Here is a 12084-nt window from a genome sequence, read left to right on the forward strand (position 1 = left end):
TGGGAAGATTTAGAAGGAAAGATGTGTATAGTAGGCCAAGTTCTAGTTTGTGAAGAATATGGTAAAGTAAATGAGTTTAGGACTTCAGTCGTGATCATAGCACTTTCCCAAACACTTTTTGTTTTGTCCCTTCTATTAGTTTGTCATTGGAGGGCTGATAACAGCCTAGATCCTGTGCACTTCCCTCTCACAGAGGAGCTCTATGGGAAACGGCAGCATCAGGTGGAAAGGGTTGAGTTCGTAGAGCAGGTTTCTGTACACTTGACTCTCTTGTGAAGCTTTGATACTTGCTAAAAACTGGATTTCCTAAGCAAAGGCATAGCCCCATTAGAATGACTAAGATTTTACATTGTTGTTCTTTTAGTTTCAAATGTTATTTTAGTTTCAAAGACAGAATTACCACAGTAGATACTGGCATATATTATATTACATTTATACATAGGATTTATGTGTAAATTAAAATGTTTAGTTCTCAATAACTGTCTAGTTATGAAATGTACTTGTAAATATATACATTTTTAAACAGAATTTTTTTCTTTTTGTTCATAAAGAGTTTAACATTTTATATAGAAGATCAGTTTTTAAGAAAGGTGTTTATAACCTAATGCAATAGCGTTTAGTTTTGTGTAATCTGAATTCAGTTTTAATAAATTTTGTCCCCACAGCCCAGAAAAGGCTTTGAAAGACTCACTGCAACCCTATGAAGCTGCTTATTTATCAAAATCTCTATCTCGACTCTTTGATCCTATCAACTTGGTTTTTCCCCCTGGTGGTCGCAATCCTCCTTCCGTGGATGAACTTGAAGGTATCATTAAAACTATAGCAAGGTACGTGTTTTTATATAGTGACATGCTGTGAAATGCCTGCCACATTTGTTAGTGATGTTTTAATTTACTTCAAATTATTCAAGTAATTAGTCCTCCAATTAAATCAAGAGTTGTGCAGTGAATCAGTGCATATATCGTAGGTACTTAAGATTCCAATTAATAAAACCATTTAAATACAGCCTAAAAATTGCTTATTATAATTATTCTGTATCTTGTCAAGGATACAAAGTAAACCTAATTTTTATGCCATAGTAAATAATATTATATAGTAAAATAAGCACAAAAATAATTTAACAAACTGAGAAGTTAAAGCATAGAGCTCAGTGTTTTTTTTTTTTTTATCTTAAATCCATAAAATACTTCATGGCATACAAAGGATTATAATCTTGATTAGCCTACTTGTGTTTGCTATTTTGAGCTTTCGAAGAGAATGCGACAGCTTTTAAAACTCTCAGAAGGCCAGGTATCCTCATGGAGGTGCCACCTGAGTGCTTGCAGACAATGTAATTATACTGTTGCTGGAGACATTTACACTTACCCAGATGAATGTGCTATTAAGACTATCTCAGTTCCTGTCACAGCTATCAAGTGGTCATAACAGTCAGTCTGTACATTTGTAGATGAACATTCTGAGAAATAAAAATAGTAGTTAGGCAATAGACGACCAAAGTATAGGACTGTGTAGATTGCTTTAGACTATAGGTTTGAAGCTGGCGACTTGCAGGCATGTGGAGTAGAACCCGGAAGCCACAGGTACAATGTCTATGAGCATATATCCAGCTGCAGACATACCTGTATGGTGTCGAGATCGCCGTGCGATCAAGATCTGGAATCTTTCCATAATTATCATGACTTTTCAAAGTCCTGACTCTAGATTTTTTTTACTGTAATGTCTCTGTTATCAGTTTGGTATGGTAGTGACAAGAACAGTCTTGGATTCAACTTGATCCTTTGGTTGGGGGGGTGGATTTGATCTTTTCACCTCTTTATGGAAATGTTAAAGAGGCATCTCTCCCATTCTTCAGGGCAGCTTGGCAATGTTGTAATCAAATATAACATAAAGTTTAAGGAAGCGTGGTTATTGCCAGTATTCAATAGAATTTAATAAAGTTTTGTCTCACTATTTATGAAAGGGCATTTTTATTACACACAGTGTGCACCTGTGTTTCAAAGTCCTTCACTTTCTTCATAAAGAGAATCTGTTAAGTGCCAAGATTTATTTTGCTACCTCAGAGCCATAGTAATTTACTTTTCCTGCTTTCTATCTATGTATGGGTTTTTGTGCAGTTTTTAACTCGCAGTATTTTTTCCATGGTCTTTGTAAATAAACACTTTTTTTTCTTTTCCTTTTTGGCAATCCCAACTAATCCAATGTTAAAGTTGAAAATAAGTGGGGCAAAAGAAATACTTCAAGACTTCAAATTTTAAAATTTCAAATTAAATTTTTGTATGCTTTTGATATATTTAAAAAGCTACTCTACAAAATAGCATGGATTGACATAATTTCTACAGAAACCGAGCATCTTTATGTATCATGTGTAATTTATATTTTTAGCCTATGTCCTTTCAAGGTCATCATTTCCATTCAAAAGCTGTCATTTCCTTGCAGATGTCTGTGATATGCAGTGTCTCTAATTGCACTTATCAGTATTAACAAGAGTGCTACTTTAAAAATCTGTACACAATTTACTCTCTTAATCACAGCCTGAACCCACACATGACGTGCTTTTATTAATGAGAAACTGGTCATTAACCAAGCCATCTCAAAGCACTTTTCCCTAATGCCGATTTAGGAGGAAAAAAGAAACAATGCAACCAATTCTTGGAAGCAATCAGTGAAATCTATAAAAAGAATCACTACATTGCTTATTAGGTTTAAGTTTATATGTTGTTCTCTACTTTGTTGATGAACTGTGTTGCTAATAATTAAAGTCTGTTTTTGTTTTCTGCAGTGAACTAAATGTAGCCGCTGTAGATGCAGACCTCACATTAGCTGTGTCAAAAAACGTGGCAAAGACGGTCCAGTTGTATGGTGTAAAATCAGAGCAGCTTGTAAGTGATGCCCTTATGTCAGCACTAGAGATTTTGTTTAAAATTGCTGATTTTACTTGACTCTTAAGTGTCAATATTGAATTGACTGAATTTTAATTTACTGGTGGTTTTACTTAATAGAAATTTTGAAACTTTCTCGTGAACTGACCCCTCCCAAAAGTTAAATCTATCTGGAAAATGGCCCTCTGACCATTGTTATGCTTTTAGAATGCAGGAAGGTTTTCTAAGGCTTTTAGGGAAAAAATGCCTGTACCACCTTATGGCCCAATTTTTATATATATATGTAATTGTTTTATGCATATTATAAAAAATTAATTCTATATTATAGTAATTATTATTTATTAATAATTGTATAATTATATAAATTATAAAAAATAATTGTTTTATATATTTTATATGTATATATAATTAATTATCTCAGATTGATCAAAATTCTCGTGTTGTGACCACTTACCCCAGATATCATTCATGCAGTTACCTGTTGTGAAATTGTGAATCGTGAAATTGACTTGAACTATTAAAAAATGGCTAGAGAAAATGAAGTGCTTAAAATTATGATAAAAAATGTTGATTTACTTTTGAAAGCTTTTAACCCTACAACATGGAAGTTTAACTCTCAAATAATTTTATTTAAAAAATCATTTATATTTAGGACGCCTGGGTGGCTCAGTGGGTTAAGCCTCTGCCTTTGGCTGAGGTCACGATCTCAGGGTCCTGGGATTGAGTCCCACATTGGGCTCTCTGCTCAGCAGGAAGCCTGCTTCCTCATCTCTCTCTCTCTCTGCCTGCCTCTCTGCCTACTTGTGATCTCTTTCTGTCAAATAAATAAATAAATAACATCTTTTTAAAAAATTATTTATATTTAAAATATTGGGTAATTAGCTGAACTATAATCCTAATTCTGTGCGTTAATGTTTTAAAGTTAAGCACACATGTTTAACTAGTATATATGTACTTTATATACTCGTATATATCTAACTAGTATATACTTTGAATTCTAACTGAACCCAAGGAACAAGGCTCTAGTATATTTTCAGCTGTGCTGATAGATGAATTTTAAAGAATGTGCCAAAATCTCTACTGTCTTTATAGGAGTGACCCAACCATGTTTTCACTTTAGCCTCTCTGACTGCTCCCAAATGAAACATCATAAAATGAAGTAATGTGGTTTTACCTATATCCTGGTAGTTCTAGTTGGTTTGGGAATGATTTTTAGTGTAGGCTGATGACAAATTGAACTGAAGGAATTTGCATAAAATGATCCTTGGTGGGAATAGTAATATCATAAGACTTTCAGTTCCATTGGATGGCCACATTTTGTTTGCCTACTAATATGCTGTTTTCCATTCAGTTGTTCTTGTAGCCTTGACAAGCAATTTAGAAGCAGCTTTTTAAAACTTTGTTTATTGAAAACTGGCCCTACACAGACCATGGTAGCTCTTTGTAGGTAATTAAATGACTATTTTTCTCTCAAACTTTTTAATAGAAGCTTTTTTATGATGTTCATTGCTTTTAAAAACATGGTTTGTTGCTATAAATGAATTTCAGTGTTAATATCCTGTAGAATCTGTGTAATTACTGAAAATGTCAGGAGAAAAAAATCATTTGATGGTCCCACCTGAGAACAATATCATAAGGAAGAACAAGCATATGCATAGAAAATATTTTGCTTTTCTGCTGCAGAAGGTGGTAGTGGTAATGGTAACGTGGTACCAATGTGGTAAATGTAACTTCAGTTAAGACACTAATGGTAGGGGCATCTGGGTGGCTCAGTTGGTTAAGTGTCTGTCTTCGGCTCAGGTCATGATCCTGGGGTCCTGGAATTGAGCCTTGTGTCGGTCTCCCTGCCAAGCAGGGGGGATGCTTCTCCCTCTTCCTCTGCCTGCCATTCTCCCTGCTTGTGCTTGCTCTTGCTCTCTGTCAAATAAATAAAAATCTTTAAAAAAAAAAAAAAGACACTAATGGTAAAAGCCTTTGCCAAAATGAAAATGTATCAACAAACATTTGACTGAATTGGTACTGGTGGTCAGAGGGTCTATGACCCTAAATTACTCAGGCTTACGAAACTTATAATGCTGAAGGCTAACCAGAAAGTCATTTTCAACTTTGACTTTAGTGCCTAAAGAGATCCTAAGCATTAAGTGTAGAAAAAACATCATATGCTTTATTTTTAAAATATAGTATTGATTAAGGACTCAAGTAATATTTTAGTATACATCTCTTATTTTGGTCTAATTGTACTATTTCTGTTACTCCTTTATGTTTTTAAATTTGTTGGGTTTATTCTTTGATCTTGCTGTATTCCTGTTCTTTTAGACTTATTTAACTAAAAACATTCAGAGGAAGATAGCCTCCTCCTTTGGTGGGAGAAAGACTTGAAACAGAATTTGAAGTAGAATAGCTACTTTATCTGTAAATGGAAATGTTGACTTGAAATATGGTATGACATATTTCTATAAACGGAGGATTCTTTTTATAGATGAAAAATGTAAGTCCACAAGGTTGGAAAGTGACAGAAATCAGATCCTTAATGGAATATCCAAGCAGTGAGATGAAGGAAAGCTGGAATTTTCAAGACAAATATGTTTTCAAAAGGGGGGACTTGAAAATATAGAACCTGAGATGTAGAATGAACAGCTTTCCAGAATCCTAAATTTATTTCGCTAAAGGTCAGTTGTGCAGGTTTGTTGGGTATCAGATCATTTTCATATACTTAACTGTACCTTTAATTCCTATCAGGAATTAATAGGATTTTTCAAGTTGATCCCTTCTATGGACCATTTTTGTGGTCATCTCAATCACTATGTGTATTTAGATAAATTCTTCCACAGACTTAGAAAAGCAGTATTATTTCTTTTCAACTTCATTATTTTAATATTCTAGGATATAGTGGAGTATGACATATAAATTATATGTATGTAGTACATGTATATGCTTATAATCTGAAATAATTTTATCATTACATATGTGTTAGTTTTTCTAGGCTTTTCTATTATTATTTTTGTTAAAGGTTTTATTTATTTGATAGAGATCACAAGTAGGCAGAGAGGCACGCAGAGAAAGAGAGGAAGCGAAGCAGACTTCCTGCCAAGCAGAGAGCCCGATGCAGGGCTCCATCCCAGGACCCTGGGATCATGACCTGAGCCAAACCTGAGGCTTTAACCCACTGAGCCAGCCAGGCGCCCCTAAGGCTTTTCTTTTATTAATCACCAAAGTTATATGTCATACAAACCTAGGGACAGGTCATACGAACTCTGTAGGGACAAATTCTTAAGTTCTTTTTTCTGACTCTTAAATGGTCACAGAGAATTTATTTCTTGAGGTTAGGGAATGGCCATGAAAATAACAATTATTAAACATTTTATAGTGGCTTGGGTTATGTCAAGCCATTTATGTATCTTATCTCATTTACTTCGCAACAATCCTGTGAAATGGAAGGATCAATATCTGCCACCACAGAGGGGAGAAACTGAGACCAAGAAGAGTTAATAGCATGCCCAAAACAGATGCTGAAAGTAGAAAGCTAGCAAGTGTTGCAACTAGCAGTTAAATTCAGATTTGACTCTAGAACAAGCTTTAAACTGTATCATACCTCAACATAGCTACATTGTTTTTTATTTGCGAAAAGTAGGATTGTTTTTGTGATTTACTTTACAATATGAGATAGAGATCTAAATCTACTTTAATACATGCATGATATATTTTATGTGTGTGTTATAGTTTATTTAACTTCTGTAGTCTTAACAGATAGTGCCTTGGTCCATAACAATATGATACGAACTGGGTGACTTACAAATAACATTGATGTATTACTCACAGTTCTGGAGCCTTCAGAGTCCAAGATCAGGGCGCCAGCAGATTTGATGTCTGGTGAGAGCCCATTTACTCGTTCACTGATGGCTACCTACCTTTTCCATGAAATCTCACAGGCCAGAGGGGCAAGGGGGCTTTTTCAAACTTATTTTTTAAGGGTATAAATCCCATTCATGAGTGCTTCACTCTCGTGACCTAATCACCTCCCAAAGACCCCATCTCCTTGGGCGTTAGGTTTCAAGGTATAGATCTGGGGTGGAGTGAGTGGGAAGGGTGCAAACATTCAGAGCGTAGCAGATACTTAGTTTAGTAGTTTAGTTTAGAGAAACAGGGATTTAACCTTGAATTCTCATATGTGAGTTATAACCAGTAAGGGTTTACCGCCTCTAGTATGTATTTAATTTAGTGTATAATGTGAATATCAGCATCTTAGGTGCCCTTTTGTGAAAAGGAGAGGCGTGCTTTTTAGACTGTCTTTATTTAAAAGTTCTTATTCACTTGTTTTGATAGCAGTTGTGAAGTTACAATTAATTTGCTAAGTAGAATTTTATGTTCAAAATACATACCTGTGGGTATAGATATTATAGTTTATGACTGAACTGAGCAAACTGATTGTTTAATGGTTATGTATTTGTAATTTGTTTGTATAGTTCTGAAATGTGACCTTTAGAAGAAAATGTCACTAGACCTTGCTATTTTAAGTTTGAATCAATGTTTTCCTTGTCCTCTGTATATTAAAATGAAATTAAAATATTAGTATGTGAGAGAGTAATTGTGGTACTTTATAAACCCTTACAGGCTTATAAACTTGTGATGTCAAATACACTAGTAAGTAGTCCTTTTAAAAGGTAAACTGTGAGGACATGGACCAACAGTAAGTATTATCTGATGGTTTCAGGGGATGACATCTAGAATCTTGGTGTAAATGTCAACTGTTATAAACTGTGAGAAAGTAGATTGGCATTTAATTAGGTTGCAGACCATTTAAATGGAAACAATAATAGGAATGACATTTAAGGGGCGGTTTCAGCTTTAATGCAGGTCAGTAGCTGTGTTTGAGGTTGATAGTACTAGATGGCAGTAGGGTTTTGGGTTTTGTTTTGTTTTTTTTAAAGCTTTGTAAATATACCCTTTATTCTTTGTGTAATTTCTTAAGCAATTTGGAGACTTGACATCCCCATAGTGGAAGAAAACCTACATGTGTGATATTTAACTGATGATAGAGAGATACGTGGGTTCAACTTTTTTAAACAGATTATTTAATGCAGATTTAAATGTCATTGACCTGGATGCTGCTCCGTATAGTATCATATGGTAATAATCTATTTTATTAACATTAAAATAATAAAAGGTTTTTAAAAATAACTTGAAAGAGTTTTTATATTAAGTGCAAAGATATAAAACATATCAGTAGATTCTTCAGCCCAAAGGCACTTTAGCTGTAATACAAACAGACTGAGCCCTTTGGCTTACCTACTGTCTTGATGCTTAGATAGCCTTCCTCTATTTCGTACCTCCATTCTTGCATTGAACTACTTTAGGATCACTCCTCCTTTCCTTTGAGATCGTTTTCTGACTTGCTTCCCAGACTTGTGAGAGCTTGATTTTCTGTGTGCTCTGCCAGGTCAGTAGTAAATGGTCATGTTAGACGAAGATTCAGCAGGCCAGAGTGAAGACAGAGGAAAATGTCAAATAATGGTTATTGTCTGCTGGCTAACTGAGCATAATAAAAAAAAAAAAAGTTATTATCATTAGGCGGTATTTTCCCAAGAAAGTAAAAAATGCAAAGTTGCTGACTAAAGCCTGCAAAGTGTGTGTATTATCTGTTGCCCTGAGAACATTGCCTGACAGACAACCACATCACCTGGATGGCATACCGTACACGCTGAATGCTCATACTTCCCCAGGCAGGTGGAGGGCACTAAGTGACTTTGCTTATCTTGGTTGGGTTTACTCACAACAGGCTGGCTGCTGACGGAGGCTGACTTCGACCAGAGTTAAATACACTTCTCTGTTCTGCATGTCTTGTCTTCTGCAGCAGGCTCTCGTGGGCTTAATCCTATGATGAAGGCAGAAGCACACAAGAGAAAATATTCCCAAAAGTCTGGCTCACCAAAATAACCCAACCACAGTGCAGTATTAAACTGCAGAGGATGTGGATGCAGACAGGGATGGAGGCTTGGGACCAATCATGCCATCTGTCACAAAGCCAAATTAAGAACATGGCAATAACAAGACAGAGCTCATGAACTTTTCTTTTTATTCCTTAATCCCCCTACTTGAATCCTGTCAGTATGTATTAAATTAAAATACCTATTTATAGGTGTATGTATATTTTTTGAGCTATTAAAAATGGAGTTGAAAATCTGCATATAACTCCCTAAAAACATAACTACTTAGTAGCCCTACTGTTGACCAGAATCCTTACAAATAACACTAAACAGTCAACACATATTTTATATGTCATATGTATCATATACTAGTCTTAATATAAATTAGAGAAAAGAAAGTATTATTAAGAAAATCACAGGGAAGATACATTTATAATACTATATTGTATTTATTGGAAAAAATGCATGTGTTAGTGGAACTGCACAGTTCAAACCCATGTTGTTCAAGAGTCAGCTGTATTATTTTTAGCTGCACAAGGTGCACAACATAATTTTTTAAAGCTACAGATATATATATCTATCTAGACAGATAGATAGATTTTTTTTTTTTTAGAGAGCGAGAGAAAAGAGTAGGTGGAGAGAGAGAAAGTTAAGCTGACTCCCCGCCTGATACGGAGCTTGAACTCAGTGACCCTGACATCACTACCTGATATGAAACCAAGAGTCTGATGCTTAGCCAGCTGTACCACCGAGGTGCCCCTAATTTCTTTTTCTTGTGGTGAGAACTTTTTTTCAAGTTTGTTTGTTTGTTTGTTTAAAGTCATCTGTACACCCAGTGTGGGGCTTGAACTCATGACCCCAGGATCAAGAGTCACATGCTTTTTCAACTGAGCCAGCCAGGCATCCCTGTTGTGGTGAGGATTTTCAAGGTTTAGTCTTTTAGTAGTTTTCAGTATTCAATACAGTATTGTTAACTGTAGTCCCCTGTTATACATTATATTCCCAGTACTTACTTATCTTATGATAGAGTTTTTTATTTTTTTACCATTTTCATCCACATTTCCCCTACCCCCTGCCTCTAGCAAAAACCAGTCTGTTCTTTGTATCTAAGTTCTTTTTAAAATATTCCACATAGAAGTGATACATTGCAGTATTGACTCTCTATCTGGCTTACTTGATTTAGCATAATGCCCTTAAGGTCCACCCATGTTGTCACAAATGGCAGGATTTCCTTCCTCTTTTAATGGCTGAATATTATCCCATTGTGTATATGTATGTATGCATGTATATATGTGATGTATGTATGAATATGTGTATATGTATACTTAAGTGTGTGTGTGTGTGTGTACACACATATATTTATACACATCTCAAATTTCTTTATCCAGTCATCCATTTGTGGGCATTTAGGTTGTTTCCATGTCTTCGCTAGTGTAAACGATACTGCAAGGAACATAGGAGTGTAGGTATCTTTTCAAGATAGTGATTTCGGGGGTGCCTGGGTGGCTCAGTCATTAAGTGTCTGCCTTCAGGTCAGGTCATGATCCCAGGCTCCTGGGACAAAGCTCTGCATCAGGCTCCCTGCTTGGCGGGAAGCCTGCTTCTCCCTCTCCCACTCCTCCTGCTTGTGTTCCCTCTCTCGCTGTGTGTCTCTTCTGTCAAGTAAATTTAAAAACCTTAAAAAAAAAAAAATAGTGATTTTCTTTGGGTAAATACCCAGAAGTTGAATTAGAAGTAGAAGTAGATCCATATGATAGTTCTATTTTTAAGTTTTTGAGAAAGCTCCATAATGTTTTCCATAGGGGCTGCACCAATTTATATTCCCAACAGCAGTGCCCAACAGTTGCTTTTTCTTCATATTCTCACTGACACTTATTATATTTTTTGTCTTTTTTGATAACTAACCATTCCATTTGATACTAACCATTCCATAACCATCCAGTATGAGATACCATAATATCATTGTGGTTGTCTATTCAGATCTAATCTCTAATTGGATTTTTTGTTTTTGCTGTTGGGTTGTAGGAGTTCTTAATATATACAGGATATTAACCTCTTATGATACATGATTGGCAAATATCTTCTCCCAAGTGTGTATTAAGTTTTTATGGCATTCAGTATCAATTTCATAGCCAAAAGATAGAAATTTATTACTATCATAATTCACTTAATGATTTTAATTAATGTGAATATTACTTTAAAAAACGTATGAGCCTTTTTCTGTATACTTCATTTGATGATAAGTATTTTGACCCCTTATCACATTTTTTTAAAAAGATTTTATTTATTTATTTGACAGAGAGATCACATGTAGGCAGAGAGGCAGGCAGAGAGAGAAGGGGAGGCAGGCAGAGAGAGAAGGGGAAGCAGGCTCTCTGCCGAGCAGAGAGCCCGATGCGGGGCTTGATCCCAGGACCCTTAGATCATGACCTGAGCTGAAGGCAGAGGCTTAACCTACTGAGCCACCCAGGCACCCCACAATTTCTAATCTTTATTGCCCTAAACCTGTTTTCATTGCTACAGTATATAATATTCAAATAAATATTTTTCTTCTTCTATGTTTTCTTCATTTCTTTCATTACAAAATATTTATTTATTTATTTATTTAATTTATTTTTAACTTAATTTCAGAATGTGGACTTTCTGAAATCTCTGAGTAATAGAATAGATACTAATTCCAGGAAATAGAAGTAGTAGTTAGGGACTTGAAAAGAAATTTGGGCAATTGAATCTTGCCTCATAATTTTTTCTGTCATATTAGCTCTTTGATACCATGAAGATTTTTAAAGATATTATTCACTTTTTCAAGGCACTCTCATTAACAGAACTAGTTTGAATTACCTGGTCCATTTTTACAGGAATTAGAAGTGTCATTCCTCTAGAGCTTTTACCTCTTTTCAAGCATATTAATGATCAAAAAGTTTTTATTCTCATCCCTGTTCCAGGGTTTTGGAATATAATTTAATTCCCTAAGGAATGCTTCAAAATTATGCTCTATGGAAGTATGTTTCTGAGAGAGAAAATTGCCAGCATTTAGTCAAGTTTAGGCTTTGATTCAGAGCACCCTCCTATCCAAGCACACTCAGACGTACTGATAATGCGTAACAGTAAAGTTCTAGCCATATTCACAAATAAGAAAGAAAACCTACATTTACCTCTTAGGGCTGCTGTAATTACCAGCCTCGTATCACATGAGGTGAGATTGCCTGGTAAATGGACCCAGGCCAAAACACATGCAGGAATTGGATCTGCAGTGTGCCAGTGTGATGGGGTTTCTGAGC

At 35.3% G+C, this 12084-nt stretch overlaps 1 protein-coding gene across 1 annotated transcript in view; it reads left to right on the plus strand.

Annotated features, from left to right (window-relative positions):
* COG5 (component of oligomeric golgi complex 5) overlaps window positions 1–12084 on the plus strand; it is a 282131-nt gene that overhangs the window by 218007 nt on the left and 52040 nt on the right. The window contains exons 13-14 of the mRNA XM_047694095.1: window positions 666–827; window positions 2780–2879. Of these exons, the coding sequence (XP_047550051.1) occupies window positions 666–827; window positions 2780–2879 (262 nt within the window). The remainder of the gene's footprint in view (window positions 1–665; window positions 828–2779; window positions 2880–12084) is intronic.

The sequence above is a fragment of the Lutra lutra genome, chromosome 11, assembly GCF_902655055.1.
Source record: "Lutra lutra chromosome 11, mLutLut1.2, whole genome shotgun sequence".
Classification (NCBI taxonomy): Eukaryota; Metazoa; Chordata; class Mammalia; order Carnivora; family Mustelidae; genus Lutra; species Lutra lutra.